This window comes from Python bivittatus, unplaced genomic scaffold, assembly GCF_059951505.1.
Source record: "Python bivittatus isolate LINGU-HERP-01145 unplaced genomic scaffold, Pbiv_v1 ctg000220_np1212, whole genome shotgun sequence".
In the NCBI taxonomy this organism is placed as follows: Eukaryota; Metazoa; Chordata; class Lepidosauria; order Squamata; family Pythonidae; genus Python; species Python bivittatus.
Window position 1 is genome coordinate 25,481,011 of NW_028277048.1, and position 20,122 is coordinate 25,501,132.

Genomic DNA, 20,122 nt, shown 5'->3' on the forward strand with positions numbered 1-20,122 from the left:
CCCCCGCAGCTTGTCACGTGCTCAATCGGAGCACATGATCCCTTGCGCTTCATGTATTGCCATATATAGTCATGAGCTTGTATTAGGTAGTGTGACGTATATATGCTTAACCCAGCCCTCTGATGTACTCAATAAAAGAGGTTTCCAGACTCCGGTCTGGGCGCTCTCATCCCCCTCAAAGGAGAATCAGTTTGGTGTCTTCTTTCCCCTCACTCGTGAGAGGCAAGCGGTAACTGCGTGAATGTTACAATAACGTACTAAAACCAAACAAACAAAAGTCCCAAAAATAAAAAGAGCAGAACATGTTTCATTAACATCTTGTAGAAGTATCCGTGTTTTGAAGATGATACAGTCTGGTATCATCATAGATACATGATCTCCAAGTACCATCTCAAGTATTTGGAGAACTGTGATGATTCCACCAATCAGCAAGATTGTTGTTTTTTATTATTTTGCATATTTACCAAAAATTAAACTGCTGTGCTCAAGAAGACTATGTTTAAGACTTTAGGTTGTATCCATTTTATACATGTATGTATATAAAACATTCATATTTTAATGCATATGTATAGATCATTTATACTGTTGCTAGAAGGAAACACAAAAGGTTTATCCTGGGGAATAAGCAGACACAGCAGTTGTTACTGATCAAACTTTCATATTTAAAATCCAAAGCTAAAATTATTGTATGCATGTTTCTGAAAGAATGATGTCTAAAAATTTCTACATCTTCACATTTTTTTCCCCAAGAAATACTCAACAGAGAGTATCAAAAGAAATAAATGTTACAATGGAGTATATAAACAACTTCAAAATGCTTTATTTGAAATTTAATTATCTAGTATCTTTTAATAAACATAATTTCTTAATCCTTAAAATGTAGAAATATAAATTTAGGGTAGACTTGTTTGAAATTCACTAATGTATTGGAAAGAAAATCATTGCTATAATGTTCATGACATACATAAATACATACATGCATTTATTTAGGAACTGATTTCATTTTCATATTTTAGTGCACTTTGAAATATATGATTATCATGACATTTATAGACCATAAAATATGTATATAGTATTGAATTTTGTTTAAATTACTGGCATAAAATATATCTGAATGTAAATATGATGGAAATCAGATTTAAATTACATGGATATTTTAAAAAAGCAAATTTTGATAATGATACTGTTCCCAAGAAGAACCAAATAAGTTTAAAGAGCAATACAAATTCACTGCATACAATGAAAAGAAACTTACATTTTACAGAATATGGAAGACTATCCACCACACAGTTAATAAGATCAAAAGGTAATGAAGTTCCAGTGTTACAATTTTACTCCGTAAATGGTTATCTATCCAACTTAAATAATTAATTGTCCTAACATAAACTCCTGGATATCTTGGGCGACCACAACCAAAGCCAAAGCTCGTGACTCCTATCAGATAAAACTTTGTAGTGGTTGGAAGGTAGCACATCAGAGGACCACCGCTGTCTCCCTGGAACAAGAAAAGCACATATTATGTTTTAATATATCTTTGATTTTTAGGAAGCAACAGAACTCAATTGTCAAAAGAAAATACTGTTTCCTAGGAAAAATGGATAAATCTAGAAAACCTGAGCAGCTTTACTATGGTTTGGTTATAGCACTTACAAATTAGGCCAATTAGAGATATCACTTCTTAGAAGGTCAGCTACCTGTTTAGTAGGCTTGCCCAAAAATCAAACTATGTACTCCAAGCGTACATCATCTATCATCCAATTTTAGCTATCATAAGAAAGTATGTTATACTTAGATAATGAAGACAAATCACCTTACCCTTCATTTTCAAGTTGTCTATTTTGGAGACAACTACATACAAATAATCCAAATACACAGAATAGAAACAAAATAAATTCTAATTTTCCTGTAAAGCCTGCTACCCTTCTATAAAAGCAGCAACTATTAAGGAATTAATTAAATCAAACCATAACTATGGTTGTACATACTGCAAAGTCAGGGCTAAGTCAAAGTTTGATAGATTGGTTTTGAATAAGCAAAATATATCCTGGCAGGTGAGCAAGATATCTTAAGGTGTTAAGTCAATTTCTAGGTTCATTTTTCAATCTCATCAATTGATAATGAGAAAAATGAAGTTATAGCAATATAGTAGACTCAGGGCATTCATGATTTTTCAGGATTTCTGAATAGCATTTTGACTTTACTGATCTTTCAGGATAGTTCTCATATCAACTCACTTTTAATTCATCAATTCCTGATGACTTACATGGACATATCAATGTAGTTTTCTTGGCATAATGACAAGTGGCTTGTCATTGCCTTCATCATTTTTTTTTTTTGGCATGTCAGTTGGCTGAGCTAATTGTCTTTTAAATTTTCACTGAGGGGAGGATTATCCTCGTTCTTCAGTTCTGTACTGTAAAAACTGCAGAACATAGTATAAGTGGAAGAAAAATTACCATAATAGTAATATAATTCCTGAATTATTAAAAAAAAATCAAGGCTTAGTCTGTACTGTGCCTTTGTGAATACTGTATCTGTTTGATATGGTTAAATGATTCATCAATAAATTATACAAAGAATACTGTATCTGCAGAAAAATATTTGTCCTCTTATGTCTAATGGCCCTCCCAGGGTCGAGCACAGTACTCCACCGACTCTGCTGGGAGTACGAATTACTGGGAGACTTACCCTTGCTGATAAGGTAGAAAAGAGAGTGGGAAAACTAAGAATATGTTTCAATCGGTGTGAGGGTTGGATGGGATTCTGCAGGTGTGAGGGAAGCCATCCCATCTAAAAAGGACTTTTAATATCAACCGCAGAGGAAAGCAATGGCAAACCACTCCTGTATTGTTATTCTGCAAACACAATAATGCAGGAGATAGATTACAGGTAGTTCTCGCTATCCAACCACAATAGGGACTAGAATCTAGGTTGCTAAGTGATTTGGTCGTTAAGCAAATTGGAGCTGATTGCATGACCTTTTTTAAGCGAATCACTGGTTGTTAAGCAAACCATGTGGTCATTAAGCAAATCCCCATGGTCATTAAGCGAATCCAGCTTCCCCAATGGGCTTTTTTGCTGGAATTCACTTAATGTGATTCGCTTAATGACCTTTGTAAAAAAAATTGCAAATTGCAATCACGTGACTGTGGAGGTCATAAAACACTTTTCCCAGGCCATCGTAACTCCAGACCATCGTTAAACAAACAGTCATTAAGTGAGGGCTACCTATAGTAGAGTTTTGAAAGTCAATACTTTATTAATTACCAAACCATGCTTCAGGCAATATAAATGCAAATTCTGCACCTGAACCTCACAGGATAAACAACTTCAGAAGTGGTTAATGTGCTGGCATAGAAAACTGGAGACTGTGAGTTCTAGGCCTTCCTTAGGCATGAAAGCTGGCTGGGTGAGACTTCCAGAGGAAGTAAAGCAAACTGAAGACAGCTCTGTGAAAACGGAGCTGATGACCGCAGCAAAGATGAAGGAACCGGTGAATAGACAGGATCCTTGGAACCTCTTGGGATAAGGAGAGGACAGGAGATTGCCTACATGTGCTCAGGATGGCTGCTCCTCACAAGGAGACTGCAGGACAGAGGTTTTCTGTGGGTTTGAGTGCAGAGAGATGACAGGATCAGCCATCTTGCTTGCAACCATGGTGGACCCTTTTAAAAGACACTAAGTTGGTAAACCTCACTTTCTGATCACTTTCGGAAATTGCTGATTAACCATTTTAAAGCTATTAGAGACCTTCAGAACCACAAGTTTGAAAAGTCTTCATAGAGTGAGTTTATCTTCAACTCTGAACAAAAGAAAAATTAATTATAAGCTTAAGAAAGAATCTGAAAACAGCAAAAAGCTAAATAAAATTTTGATCTTAGAAAGTTATAAGCAGACTAAGGGTCCAGATAAATTTGGAATATTGAAACTTTTACAGTAAGACTTTGGATTTAATTATAAAGAACAGCTTCTCTTGGTTTTTGGAAGACATAACAGAGAAGTAATTTCATGATTTAAAGACGGGACTAAAGATTTTAAGTAGGGGGGAAAATGCAAGCCTCTAAAATGTAAAATGTTATAACAGTGAAAATACTGAAGGAGACCTTTGAAGAATGGAGTCAGAAATCAGTACCCACAGTGTCAATAATGATGTCTGCTTCTATGGATAGACTATGTCTAAAAGATGTTATTGAAGAAATGACAGATGTAGAACAAATTTTACCTGAAAGGATAGAGATAGTATCGAAGGTGGATTTACAACTGACAGGCCAAGAGAATGACTTGGAAAAGGTGTTTCTGTCAGGCCCAGCCCAAGAACAATGGTGAAACAGTCCAGTTGAGTTCAGTTCCTTTATTTGCTTACCTTCAAGGTATGTGGAACCATCCCCTCACTCAAGAATGAATTCACCACTGCTTTGACACAACCACACATCATGTCCTGGGTTGCCATGACCAGTTAGAGGAGATGTAGTTGTGTTAACACCCCCAAGAGCCCTGTCTATTTCCTTGAGACTTACAGGACAAGACCTGACTCAGCAAACTCAGAATAGCCTGCCCATCCTGAGTAACTCAAAGCAGATTTGAGCGATTTTATCCATCAGATGCCTAGAATAATCCTCATGGTTGTCTTTCAGACATTCTTCTGCCCATTCCCTCCCTAACAGACTGAATCATCCTAAACAGGGCTGACTGATAGCAATGCAACAATATAGAAAAATAATTAAGTTTTGCCATTTTTACCACCATGATGATCACCATGATTTTTATCACCATTTCTTCAATGGTACTGTAGGCACCTCTTTTGTATTTCATCAGCTGGAGCTCCTCATAAACCAAGGAGCCCCCTGAGATCGAAGTACAATGAGAGGCCACTTTGGAATAATCTGTTTCAAGGTCACTGTCATTATTACACCTGACAACTTTGACAACTTGTCCCTTTGACAACCTGCCCATCAGATCTAAGGCAGCTCCCTGAGCACTCTCTGAATGCAACTGGGTTCATCAGATGCTTGGGGCAAACAGATCAAATAAGTCTCTTCTCCTTGAAAGTGGGAGTAGCACCAGAAAGCTCAGAGGCAATCAGAGAGAGATCCAACCATGAGACTGACAGTTGTTAATGTCTGCCCCAAGCATCTGATCATACTGTAATTGTCTCAAGACAAAAGCCAAAGTATGACCATTTATGTGCAATGGAGCCATCTCCTTCCTTCCTTCCTTCCTTCCTTCCTTCCTTCCTTCCTTCCTTCCTTCCTTCCTTCCTTCCTTCCTTCCTTCCTTCCTCCCTCCCTCCCTCCTTCTTTCTTTCTTTCTTTCTTTCTTTCTTTCTTTCTTTCTTTCTTTCTTTCTTTCTTTCTTTCTTATTCATTCATTCATTCATTCATTCATTCATTCATTCATTCATTCATTCATTCATTCATGGCATCACTCCATTCCAGATTGACTCTGGGTAACCAGTTGCTACAGAGGCCATGAACTCCTGAGTTGTTTCAGATGCTGCATCAAGCAAAGGAAGATTGGAATTTCTTAGCACCACAGTTATAGGAAACTCCACTGCAAACTCAGCAACAGCACTGAATAGGCAGAGAAGCTCTCCTGTGTAGCAAGGAGGCCAGTATAGCAGCAGTAATCCCAACTCTTCCCTAGAGCCCAACTTTACAAACAGGTTCTCACATCTGGTTATCTACAGAGTAGTGCCTCTAAAAGCCATCAGAGCCTCCTGAATGATAACTGCTTCACACATACACTTGCACACCTTTGGCTTGCAACTGATGCCATACTCAAAACCTGGGTGAGTATAGCACCAAGAGGGACACACACACACCCCTCTGCATCCATCCTGGTCTCAATTATACACGCCAGGTCTGCACTCTCATCCACAATAAGATCAGGGATCTACAATAAGATCAGGGATGAAGGAGATCTTATTATAGCTGTCCTAGCATTTAGCAGCAGCAGCAGCTGGCAGAGACTAAAGTCACTAAGGATTTGAAGATTTGGGATGAGTTCAGTGGACTAGAACATAAGAAACTGAATAAGAAAGCCCAGAAGTGTCCTACCCGGTGCCTTCTGCTATATCTCCCTCTTCCCATCAGCACTATTCTAATCCCCTCCAATCCCTGGAATTGCTCTCCTGGGCCCTCCTGTGAACTCCATCATTCACAGACATACCCAACCACTCCAACTCATCAAGTTTCTAGTCAACAGTATTTGGAGGAGCTGCTTCTGATCAGAAGTCAGCAACACCTCAGTCTCCACAAAACTTCTTAGATACCCAGCCTACCTTATACACATACAACCATCTGTTAACTTCCACTGTCACCAGGAGAAATCAGTGGCACAAAAGTAAATACAATCGCATACCACAATCCAGTGCAGTCTACAAGAAGAGCCACCACCACCTTTCACCAAAGAATAGCTAGCTGCTTTCCCTCAACTGCTCCCAATCTGAATATCTTAACAACCTCTCATGTCTGTGGTCTTATAATATTCTTTCCTTTGATTCCAATCTGCTCTGCCACCGTAACTGTGGATGTAAAAGTCCCTGAATATTCCAGACAATCTATCTGCCATATCACATGACAAGCAACTGTTTTCTCCTTGCTTTGATGAACTATAGAGGAGGCAATATGGCTGGAAACTCATGACTAGCATCCAGGCAGCCACAGGATTCAGGCTGGTACTCAACTCAAATGCCAAAAGAATAGGTAGGTTTCAGAAAAAGGAGAGGAACATGAGTACAGATGGATAACATCAGAAGGATAATCAAGAGAGCAAGAAAGGAGGTTAACTTTGTTCATTGATTACGGAAATGTTTATGACTATACATTAAACTTGTGTAGGGAACATATTGAGAGAAATTAAGTCCCAGAACACCTGATTATTTTTCTAAGGAAGTTTTACAGTGAACAAGAGGCTACTGTAAGAAACAAATTTGGAGAAACAGAGTGGTTCAAAATAGAGGAGTGAGAGAGACAAGGATTCATTTTGTCCCCATATCTGTTTAACATATCCAATGAATATATTTTAAGAATGGCTAGAATGGAAGATAAGACAGTTGAAATCAAAATGGAAGGCTGAAACTAAAAATATCTGATATGAAGATGACACCATTTTATGTATTTATTTAACTCCATTTTGAGGCTGCTCAACTCCTTAATGATTCTGGCATCTTACAATTAAAAATAACACACACACACATAGAGCCAATGGGAAAACTAAACACAAAAAATTAAACCATAGGGACCCCATAACCACCCTATCCCAAGGCCCGGGAGAACAACTAAGTTTATAATAATTTTCTGCTTAGTCCAACAGATTTCATAAGAGTGGAGCTTAATTCTAATGCTGCTAAAGTGGCTTTCTACAAAATGGGTAATCACACACTTAGAATATGGTTTCCCCAGCTCTCATGGATTAAGAAGACACAGTCCTTTGCCTATTTGGAGAGCACTGGCCCCAAATCTTTTTTTGTCCAATCCTTTTGTGTCAATTTTGTTGACAGAAAGGATTCAGGTCTCCCTTTTATTTATTCTCAGCTGCCATTAGGTCCTCCAACCTGTTGCCCAGTCCAGGTTACTCTTGACTCTACTAGCCTAGGTGGTTGGGGGGTAAGGAGGCGAAATCCTGGTGACATCTTTCCCATTTAATCTAAGCACTGTTTTTTAAACTGTGGTCCAAGGACCCCTGAGGGTTCCCCAAGACCCTCTCAGGGGTCTGCAAAATCAAAATTATTTGCCAGATAATGAAGATATTTGCAAAAATTTAAAACAATGTCACTCATTTTTTATTTGTTAAAAATTGTAAGTTTTTTAATGAAAAATATTTATGTTAGTATCTAATAAGATTAATATTGTTATTTCTACAGGATTCAATAAATAAATATTCTACAAATGCGCCAATTATATTAATATCATAAACACTGATAAATATAATCCATACAAACAAAAGCTCTTTTGGGGTTCTCCATAATTTTTAAAGAGACCCAGTTTGGTGTAGTGGTTAAGGCACCAGACTAGAAACCAGGAGACGGTAAATTCTAATCCTGCTTTAGGCCCAAAGTCAGCTGGGTGACTTTGGGCCAGTCACTCTCTCTTAGTCCTAGGAAACAGGCAATGGCAACCCAGTTTGAAAAATCTTGCCAAGAAAACTGCAGGGACTAGTCCAGGCAGTTGCCAGGAGTCAAAAAATGACTCGAAGACAGAGAGCCAGTTTGGTGTGGTGGATAAGGCATTAGGCTAGAAACTGGGAGACTTTGAGTTCTAATCCTGCCTTAGGCACAAAGCCAGCTGAGTGACCTTGGGCCAGTGCAAACCACTTCTGAAAAACTAAGAAAACAGACTTCCAGTGAGGAATGGCAAACTGACACCCTGCGGTCCTTGGGAGACATTGCAGCTGAAAGGCAGCTTAATGCAGGATCCAGACTGCCAATAATTCTCTCTGGATAAGAGAGATCTTGAGATTACCCTCACGCATTCCGGACAACTGTTTTTTGTGAGTCAACAGCAGAAACTGACATTTTTGCGGACATCTGTGATCAGCTGGGAGTTGCGGTTTCATTATGCTCTGAGCCATTAATGTAGCCTTTTCATGGACTCAAAGTTCATCCAAACCTGTTTTTTAATTTCCTTGGAGTTTAATTTTTTTCTTACTGTTTCTTTAAGACTGAAAGACCTTCGGAACCACAAGCTGGGTATTCGCTGGGTGAGTCTCTCTTCAATCCGTTTAAAAAGGAAGAAAACTACATGTTTCCAGCTTTGTAAGATCTTTATTTTTTGCAATACATAACTAAAGAAGGACTATAGTGTTTTTTGGAAAGTTTTTAAATTCTAAGGATTTGGATAAAATTGATTTAAAGAAAGACTTTGAAATTAATTAAAAAGATCCTCTTGTATGCAAAAAAAAGTACATGTTTATATTTCGACCTGATAACAAAGCCTTGAAGGTTAATCACTATATAGTACCAGATAGCTACTTTAAAGGAAATGTTTATAAGTTGGCTCAGTAAATTTTTGGACTATTTAACCCTATACTAGAATCAAAAGTTGTCACTGAAGAGAAAGAAAACCCTTGGAAGATAACCAAAATCGTTTTTAAGGTGGACTTAAAAACTACAACCCATAAGAAAGAGATGAAAATATTGGATTAGAAATGGAATTGGATGATCATTTAAATTTTTTTAAAAAATACAAATAATGTATCAAAAGTGGGATGTAGATTACCCGTTTAAATTGGAATATAAGAGACTTACTTGAGTGGCTGCATTGAAATTATATATGGACTTATGACAAGGATTTCAAGAGAAGAGAGAAGGATAGGAGAAGAAAGCAGATGTTAGAACTTTATCTATAGGATTCAGGGATTGATGGAAGGAAGAAGAAAAATACAAAACTGGTTTATATGATTATGCTTAAGTAAGGGGTTGCTATCTTTGGTGATATTAATGGTTACTTTGACTGGATAGTTCTTTCTTGGAAATGTTCATTTGGGTGTAATAGATTAGTTTGTAATATCTATGTTATTATTTTTGGTATATAAAAAAAGGGATTATTATTTCTGGTAATGTTGAACAGTTTTTATTTTTCTGTAATGTTTAATTGTTAATTGAGATTAATAATGAGTTGCTATCTCTGGTGATGATTAATGTTTTTTATCTTTTTGTAATGTTTAATTGTTTATTGGGATTAGATTTTGATTATTTGGATAGGGATTAGGGGGATTATGTTTAAATGGAAAGGGGAACTAAATGCTTATGTTGTTAGTCATGTCTGTTAATCTTTGTATTTTTTGTTGTTTAATAAGGAGATCTGGGGATTTAGAGATGGATCTGTAGAAAATGGGGTGAAGAATGGAATGAAGATGTATTTGGTAGTATTTTAAGGGACAGTGATAAGTTGTTAATGCTGAATATACTTGCTGGGGATGAAGGGGGAAGTTTTTTCTTTTTATCCTTTTTTGGGGGGGAATTTTTTTCTCTGCACTTTCTTAATATTATTTTTTTTCTCTTAATATATTTTTGTATTACTTTTATCTATTTTATATAATCTTTAATAATAAAAATTATTGGAAAAAAATGAAAAACCAAGAAAACAGTTGTCCAGGCAGTTGCCAGGAGTCAAAAACGGATTTGAAGGCACTAGAATGAATGAATGAATGAATGAATGAATGAATGAATGAATGAATGAATGAAAAGGGGGAAGGGGTCCTGAGAGCAAAAAGTTTAAGAAACACTGATCTAGAGTCTCCAAACTAATCCAAGAAGGCTTTTTGAAATAAAACATGCTATTTTTTAAAAATTTACGATTCTGTTCTGTCAGTAGACAGATGAGGTCTGAGTAGTAAGGATACCACTTTCCTTGGAAATGACAACAGACATCTGGCTATGTCTACTGATGTGAAGTGGAGTTATCCCAAAGGATCAATTAATCAAGATATCATTGGGAAATGTATGATTGCTTGAAATGGTAACATTTTGATTTCTAAATTTACGAACTAATTGGTTGCTACTCTGCTACTCTAATATACATCCAGGTAATTCTGGTCATATAACTCCATTATAGTTGGAGGAACCCCAACTTAGATATTTACTTCAAATAGGAAAGGAGTGACAACTGGGAACTTGCTCAGCCATTCTCTGCCATAAAGAACTCAATGGTCCTGTTAACAGTAAAGGTAGTCCTCGACTTACAACCATTCGTTCAGTGACTGTTTGAAGTTACAAATGCACTGAAAAAAGTGACTTATGGCTCATGCCCAAAGTTATGGCCATTGTAGTGCCCTTGCAGTCACATGATCAAAATTTGGGCACTTGGCAGCCTGCTTGTATGTATGACTGCAGGGGCACTTCAACTCCCCCCACCCATCTCTGCCCTCTTGGCCCCTGGCCACCCTGCACTCTACCACCCCAGCTGATCTTCACCATCTGTGAAGCCCAAGGCAGCATCTGAGCAGCAGGGTGCCAAAAGGCCCCTTTGCAAAAAGATCCTGGGCTGGGCTGGGCTTTTGCTTCCCACTGCGGGGCGGGTGGGGGGGAAGCAGCACCCCCTTCTTCCCTCTCTCTTTTTTTTTTTCTTCCCCCGCAGGTAGACCAGCCCACTCCCAGGAACCCACGATAGGTGGGTAGACTGGGACCTTGTGGCCCCCCTTCAGTCCTCTCTTTTCTGTCTTCCACAGTTAGACTGGTCCCGCCTTTGGCCACTGGGTAGACTGGGCCAGCTTTAGCCTCCAGAGATAGCTTTTGGCACACTGCACTCCAAGGGCTTTTTGCAGAGCTTTAGCTCCAGAGGGCTAAGGCTAAAAAGCTTTAGCTAAAAAGCTTCCCCCCCACCAGGAGCTTTTTGGAGCAAGAAGATGGTGAACGTCAGCTGGGGTGGCGCAGCGCAGGGCAGCAGGGTGCAGGGCAGCCAGAAGGGCAGAGATGGGGGGTAGACAGGCAGGTGGGGGGAGTTCAAGTCAGTCCCTTACCTTACTGAGGCTCAGGGCTAGGAGGGACCAAGCCTGGAATGGTTTGAATTGGGGTGGGTACTCACTTAATGACCTACAAATACTTGGTTAATGACAGCAACTGGGACTGCTGGGATTGTGGTTGCTAACTGATGTGGTCACATGATGTCTTGCTTTATGACCTCATCGCTTAGATGAAAATTCCAGTCCCAATTGTGGCCATAAGTCAAAGACTACCTGTAGTCCTGGGACTGGAAAACAGAAGGGCAGTTTATTTTGATCCCATTCATCAACAAAAGTTATTTTGGCCCCATCCATCAGCCAAAGGAACAAGAGTCACAAACTGCTATTCAAACAAGAACTCAGGACAGAAAGATTAGTCTTCCTGAGCTATATATAAACACCAGCATATTCTTTCCACTTTGAATAAATTATCTTTCTCCTCTTTCCTTCATTTGCATATCTTTTTAGATTATGAGCATGAGGGCAAGACCTGTTTCTCTTCTGAAACTGATCTGAGCTCTTTGAGAGAACGATTGTCTGAAAATCTGCTGTTAAACCAGGTGCCTGGATAGTAAAGAAATATGCAGTAAGGAAATAAGAGTAAAATGTAATAAATATGTAATAAATAGTAATAAAATGTCGCTTGTTCAAGCACTTGCATGACAAGAAGTTTTGCCAACATAGTCTAAACTAAAATTATCTTCTTTTTACCTGGCAGCTGTCAACACCTCCACTCGGAAAGCCAGCACAAACCATATTCAATGTAACTGTTCCAGCATACCAGTCGGGTTGATTACATACTTTCTGTGGAATAATATCTACTTGAGCTTCTTGTAATATCAATTTGCCTTCACCTGTAACGAAATATAACATCACTGCAAGTATGCTAGTATTTGACACTGTGAAACAAACTGGTCATTTCTTAAGCCAATTAAGCCTTTTTGATATATTCTACCAAGCTTACATTACTCTAACACTCTAGAAAACACACTGCTAGTCAAAATAACCTTCAACATTCATTCTGATGTTTTGGAGTTGTGTCTAATTTTGTTTGGCATCCAACACAGAACCCAAGTTTATATGGAATGGTACTATTAACTTTTTTGTTCCTTTTATCATTTTATTTCTATTCTGATTTTAAAGGGTTCGTTGTTCTTCTGCTGTTTGCTCTTAATGGTATAGGGTTTATTTTTATTAATCAATTCATCTTTGTGCTCAATCTTACTTGTGCAATCAGCATGGTTGAGTTCAACAAGGATAAAATAAGAATCAACAAAGTCAGGGATAAGTTGCTCCGTGGTGCTTTAAGCTAGGATTTTAAAAAGACTTATTTTATGTTTGCAGTTATTATGCTATTAAATGTGTTTAAAACACAATGGTACATGCTAAAATGTTTCTATATTTTAATTGGGCTTGGCAAACAATTTTAGTAGTGTCCTTCAATTCTGAAGTAGTAGGCACAGTTGTCTAAAGGGAGGCTGTATAAGATAATTAAGACAATTAAATTAAGGGTTACGTATTAACTAGCTATTAATAATATGCAAAGAAGTTTAAACTATACTGAGATTTATTTCATGTAAAATTCTAATCCCGATTAGGAAAATACCACTTTAATTTTAAGAAGCTTTCAGAGTAAATAAATGCAGAAAAAAGGGCCAATATTTTGAAAACTGTAAAGTAAAACTGTATCCAAATCTTTGAAATTGAACTAAGACTGGCTATCTGTATTCCTCTGAACGGATTGCCCTTTGAAGTCTAAAAGCACACTGGAATCTGCCCACATGATAGAACTCCCACTATTTTGGTATTTTCTACCAAATTATATTTCTTAAATTTCAGAGGCAGTTCTATGTGTATGTTGTTGTTAGATTTTTATCCCGAGTTACAGTTTTAATTTTATTTGCCCTCCCAAAGTTGAGAATCAGCTTTCAGCATATGGGACAATAAACAGACAAATTATGCAAAATAGAAAAGGACTGTAACACAAATGATCCAATCTTTATAAACTCTACCCCATATATATATAAATGGTAACTGTACACTGAGAAGACCTGAAAAATCACAGAACCACAAAAGCAAATATGGGAGGAGAAAAATTGAGTTGGGGAAAGAGGGTTAACAAAAGCAGACCAATCATAACCAAGCATGTTTCTTGGTTTCAGAATTAATGCCTGATGGGGTGGAGAGAACGTGTGAAATGGAAAACTAAGGGGAAAAGGTATAATGAGACAGAATGTTTAGAATCTTTAATTTAGCTACTCCATACATTTTGCTTCATGTCCATATAACAGAAATGTTGCAAATTACAAGATGACAAAGTGCTGCTGTTCTTGGTGCTGAACATACTTTGCTTGGGTAAAGGTTCTTACATTTCATCTTTAGTAGGCTACACTCTAGTGAAATTTTTTGGTTTTTTTTTAATTCAAGTTTCAAATGCTACAAGGTAGAAGTACCCAAATGTTAACTCATCAACATTCTAAATAGGCAGTCTGCTTAGTCTGTAAGATTAAAAGTGCAAATGCTTTGTGGATAAGAAATCTGTTCAGGTTGCTTGTATAGTCTTGTTGAAGACAGCTAAAGGTGGCCTTATCTAATGGTAAAAGTGCTGCTACTGATTGCTATAATGATAGGAATGGCTATCTTTCAAAGTTCAGTGCCTAGAAAACTTAAGATGTGAGAACTGTTTCATATTTTATTTTAAGGCTACAATTAAGATATCAGTTTGGATTCAATGTAGATGCATGCAACTAACCTCACTGTCTCTAGGTAGTCTTCTTCAAGTTGAGCTTGACTCCTGATGTCCATGCAGTGTTCTTGGCAACAGTGCGGAAGTGGTTTCCTACTTCCTTCTTCTTGGACATCGTTTGATTTCCTAGTCTAGCCTACAGCACTGGTTGTCCTTGAAAATCTCCCATTCAAGTATCCTGCTTAGTTTCTGAGCTCAGACAAGGTGATCCACATGCTGTCATTTGTGAAGTCCTCACCATGTTTTCTACTCAAAAATGCTGTATGAGGGAGGCCACTGAATTAGGTAAGCTGCCATTCACAGAGAACCTCAGTAGATGGCAGCACGAGTTAACCTAATGAGAGCCAGTTTGCTATACTGATACAGGTAGTCCTCACTTAAGGATCACAATTGAGACCAGAATTTAAGTCGCTAAGCAATGCAGTCATTATGCAAATTATCACATGACCACTTTGCTTAGTGATTGCAATCCCGGCACTCCCAGCTACTGCCATGAAACGAAAATCGTGATTCATTAAGCAGACGGAGTCCCAAATAAGGAGCACAGGGGTGCCTCAGGGGTGTGGGGGAGGCCCTGGGAGGCCCAGCGCAGGCCATGCATGAGTTGGGGGGCTGCTGCAATGCAGGGCAAAGCCACAGCTACCCCTAGAAGCCTCAGCTGCCCCAGCATCACTCAAGACTGCAGGGGCACTGTAACTCCCCCCACCCATCTCCCCCCCATGCCCTTTTGGCTGCCCTGCACAGAGACACTCGTCAGTGGCAGTGCCAGGGCTGAAGTACAGGCCCAAGGCCTTCAGCAGCCTCAGCCACTGCCCCCAGGCTCCACACTGCTGGCCTTCGTCGCCTCGCGCCATTCCCCAAGCCACACCTTTTGTTCCTTTTCCAAGCCACGCATCCCATATCTTCTGCAAGTCGGCATCCCATTCCCTCCCCAAACCATGCCTCTTGTTCCTTTTGCAAGCCACGTGTCACATACCTTCTGTAAGCTGGTGTCCCATTCTCATGATCCTTCAGAAACTTTGTAGTCTTCCCCAGGGCTCATGAGGGGCCTGAAGCAGATTTCTCAGTGGCAGCAGCGGTGCTGGGCTGAAGTCGTCCTGGGGGCAGTGACAGCCGGCTGAGACTGCTGAAGGTCCCAGGCCTCTACTTCAGCCCCAGCCCTGTCACCAACAAGTGCCACTGTGCAGGGTGGCCAAAAGGGCATAGATGGGAGGAGGAGATAGGCAGGTGGGGGGAGTTGCAGCACCCCTGTGGTTGTAGATGCGGGTGGGCTGCCAAGCACCTGAATTTTGATCATGTGACAGCAGGGTATTTTCAGGCACAGGTTGTAAGTCAATTTTTTCAGCACTGTGTAAATTTGGGTTGCTGAATGGTCATTAAGCAAGGACTACCTGTAGTCAAGTTACGAGGGCAATTGGAACTGGAATTTCCATCGCTAAGCAATGCAGTTGTAAAGCGTAATGTTAATCCCTGTAATCCCCATTGTCGTCATTAAGTTAAAATCATGGGTCATTAAGTGAGCACCTCCTCACTACTTCCTGCTGGCTTCCAACAATCAAAGTCAGTGGGGAAGCCAGCAGGAAGTTGCAAGTCCCAGGCAGCTTACAAGCAGGCCAGCAGGCTGATAAGTGGTGCTGCCGGGTGGGAGAGGGAGCAAGGGAGTGTGCAGGTGTCATGATCACATGACCATGGGACACTGCAACCATTGTAAGTGCAAGCTGGTTGCCAAGCACCCAGATTGCGATCACATGACCATGGGGGTGCTGGGATGGCTGGAACTTTGAGGACTAGTCGTAACCACCACTCAATCAGCACCATCGTAACTTTGAACAGTTGCCAAATGAGTGGTTGTTAACAGAGGACTACCTGTATTAGTTAAGGTGCTGGCCTACAAAGCAGGAGATTGTGAGTTCTAGGCCTCACTTAAGCATGAAAGCTGGCTGGGTGACTTTGGGCCAGTCACTCTCTCTTAGCCCAACCACAGGGGGGTTGTTGTGGAGAAAACAGAAAGTAGGAGGTATGTTCAATGTCTTAAGGGAGGGGAAGAAATGAAAAAAGCAGGAGAGGACAGCAAAAGTTGCTTCTACATGTTTAGCTACAAACATGTAAATCTAGATCCAGGACCTCTCAGATGCAGAGAGGCCCAGTGCCAAAATAAAAATAGCCCTCCAATGCTCTATATTTGTAAAAAAAAAAAAAAATAATTATCCAAGATTTTCAGCATCTTCTTAAGTGTAAATCAATGACAAAACCTAGTTTTCGTTATAAACGTGTGAAGTGCCATGAATGGAGTACGCTAACGGCAAAAACATTTGCTAGGAATTTAATACTCTTACCAAGAAAAACTAAAGAACTATTATGATGAATATAGTGGTGTGTGTCTAGTTTTATTTTATGGTTGTTAGTTTCAACTGATTATTTTTGTTGCATTGCAATTTTTATCTGAACTTTGTACATTGTTTAATATAAATATCTCACAGAAATAATAAAAATACCTTTTTCTTTTGTTTTACCCCATCCAGTTATGTAACATGGATACTGTCCATTTGTCAAAAGAGTACTGGCAGGTAAGCAGATTGGCCGAGCATAGTCACTGAATTTGATAGATCTGATTAGTATTAACACGGCAATATCATTTTCATATGTTTCTGAAATATAATCAGGATGGATTTTGATAGCTTTAATCCGTCGCTTTATTGTATGAGAGTTATCTTCATTAAGATGATGCAAGCCAATTACAACCCTCCAAATGGCTGGGTCCCTAGGATAGAATAAAATTCCTGTAGGGATTATTATTATTATTATTATTATTATTATTATTATTATTATTTTGCTATTTTATAACATTTGTAACATGGGACCTTTTTTTAAATTTCATTCTAAGTAAACAAACCATTAAGCACAGATTCTGATTAAAACTGGATTCTGAGGCTAAAACAAGGATCACTGCAGAAAATAACAGCACACCATTAAAAAAGTGCTCTGTCTCTCTCCCCCCACACACACACACACATTCACTCCACCTGCTTCCCACAGTAACTGCTCAGTTGCTTGTAGGAAATCTATATACGTCTCTCTTGTGGTAGCATATACTCAGCATTATTTATAGCCATTTATAGCATCATCTTCCAATCTAAGCCCTTTTTATAGTCTCCAAGCAAGTGCATCACTCTTACAAATCTTAAAACTTTAATAAAACAACTCTGTTCCCCATTTTACCACAGTACAGTTTCAATTCATTTTATTCAGTTTCTATACCAAAACAAATGAAATGTTTATAAGGGCTACAGACTAGCATAAATCAGTTTCTGTGTCACATGTGTTTACATGAAATGCTAGTCCCCAGAATAGTGTCTCTTCTGGTATTTTAAATAAGTTCAATTTAATTATAGGCTGATACATTGCAAAGTGAAGGGCCAACCTGTACTACATCTTTATTTTCAAAAGTGTCCCTGAATCCTATTTTAAAAAATTTGGCTGCACCAAAGTGCATTGTTTTGAAACATGCCCAGCTACCCAGAAGAGAGATTATGCTGAGGCTGGCAAGGAGCATCCTGTGGCAGAAGTAACTGTGATAAGAATGTTGAGATTGTAAAGGTGGGGATGGAGAGTGAGATGTGTCTTTTACTTCACCTCACCATCTTGTTATACATTGTGCTTTTATTCTGGTGTGCTGGCATATATGGTTTGCCTGTGGATAGAATAGGCAGGTATTTTACTTCTGTCTTTCTCTGGGCATCACCTGTTTGCTTTCTGTGAAATACATATTTCACTGTGTAGCCATATAATTCTAAAAAATAAATAAATAGTACACATAAAAGCAATTTGTGTGTCCTTATGGACCACAAGTTAAACATAAGCCAACAGTGTGGTGCAGCTCCTAAAAAGGCAAATGATACCTTGGGTACATTAAGAGGAGCATAGAGTTTAGATCATTAACAATATTTGCTTCACTCTACTCTGCCTTGCTCAGACCCCATTTGGAATACTGGGGCACTACTGTTCAAAAAGGCCACAGACAAACTGCAGCAAGTTTAGAGGAGGGCCACCAATATGACGAAAGGTCTGGAAACCAAGTCCTATGATGAATGGCTATGGGATCTGAATTTGTTTAGCCTACAGAAAAAAATGACTGAGCTTTGATAGTAGTCTTCAAATATCTGAAGGCTTGTGACACAGATGTGGGAGTGGAGTTATTCTCTATTGCCCTAGTGGGGAAGAACTACAAGGAAGGAGGTTCAGCCTAAACTTCAGGAGGAACTTCTTGACTCTATGAGCCATCAGCTACTAGAACAGGCTTCCACATGACATTGTAAGTTTTCCTTGTCTAGAGGTCTTCAAACAGGCCAGATGGTTATCCACCAAAGATGCTCTAGTGGATTTTGCACTGAGCAGGGGGTTGGTCTAGATGGCCTCAAAAATCCTTCCAACTCTGTGATTCTCCAGTGCTGAACTAAAGTGTTATCCATCAGTCCTTCAGTTAGCTGAAAAATATGTATATATCTATGTATGTATGTATCCATCCATCAATTGTCAGATTCGGGAAACAATGGGGGGGAGTGACTGAAGAAGACTGCATGCTGAGCCTATTGTTTTTCTTCCATCCAGCTTTCTTTTTGATTTTTGTCATTAATATCTAACTAATTGGCCTTATTTATTTATTTTTCAAATTTATATAGCTGCCCATCTCATAAAACAAGTGACTCTGGGTAGCGTACAACAAAGCTAAAAACAATAATTAATAAATAACAATTATTATTATGATTATTATTATTATTAAAGAGCGTTAAAAACTATAAAACAGTTAAAAAGAAATAATGGGGGAAGGGTTGTTAATAATAACACAGCCACCTCACTAGTTCTCTAGTTCCCTAGGGTCCCCAGGCCTGATGGCACAACCAGGTCTTGAGGGACCTTTGGAAAGTCAAACAATGGCACCAGCCTCATCTCAGGGGGGAGGAGATTCCACAACATGAGCAGCACAGCCGAAAAGGCCCACTGCCTAGGGCCCACCAAATGTAGCTTCCTAAATGATGGAACCTGTAGCATGCCCTTTACTAGATCTGGTGGGACGGGCAGATGTGATTGGGGAGAGGTAGTCCCTCAAATAACCCAGTCTCATGCCATGTAGGGCTTTAAAGGACAAAACCAGGACCTTGAATTGGATCCAGAAACAGACTAGTAACCAATGCAGCTTGTGGAGCAGAGCTGTAATGTATGTTCTATGAGAAATGCACCTAACTGCCCGCGCTGCTGCATTTTGTAGCAGCTGAAGTTTCCAGATACTCTTCAACGGTAGCCCCATGTAGAGCGCATTACAAGAGTCCAACCAGGTGGTGACTAGGGCATGAGTGACTGTGAGTAGGGCCCCTTGATCTAAGATCTGACACAACTGGCGCACAATATGAAGTTGTGCAAAGGGCCTCCTAGCCATGACTGCCACCTGCTCATCAAGCAAGAGTCATGAGTCCAAGAGGACCCCCAGATTGTGCATGGAGTCTGTTTGGGGCAGTATAACCACATCCAGCAGTAAAGATGGCATAGTCCCAGAACAAGAGGGCCCCAAAACCCAAAGCCACTCAGTCTTGCCAGAGTTCAGTTGAAGCCTGTTGTTCCCCGTCCAGACTTTCACAGCCTCCAGACATCAGGATAAAACATCCACAGCATTGCTTAATTTGCCAGGGGCAGAGATGTATAATTGGATATCATCAGCATATTGATGATACCTCACCCTTACCTAACATTAAAAATATGTGTAAGAAAGGTAATCCCTGAAATGGCAAGGAATTAAGGCTTACATGGATGGTCAAGGTGGCTCAGATGGCATCCCACTTTGGCAGTGAAGAAGAGATGACAGAGGAGGAAAAACCCCTGTCAGTGGCTTGAATGCTGAGTGCTGCTCAAGAAGCCTTGAGGTTGATTTAATTGGAAATA

At 39.4% G+C, this 20,122-nt stretch overlaps 1 protein-coding gene across 1 annotated transcript in view; it reads right to left on the reverse strand.

Moving 5' to 3' along the window:
- Positions 1-867: 867 nt before the first annotated feature.
- The window catches only part of LOC103055253 (transmembrane protease serine 12-like), a 47,501-nt gene continuing 28,246 nt past the window's right edge, over positions 868-20,122 (reverse strand). Inside the window, exons 7-9 of the mRNA XM_015890492.3 lie at positions 16,684-16,949; positions 12,154-12,296; positions 868-1,495 (exon numbers count right to left, since the gene is read on the reverse strand). Of these exons, the coding sequence (XP_015745978.2) occupies positions 1,259-1,495; positions 12,154-12,296; positions 16,684-16,949 (646 nt within the window). The 3' untranslated portion in view covers positions 868-1,258. The remainder of the gene's footprint in view (positions 1,496-12,153; positions 12,297-16,683; positions 16,950-20,122) is intronic.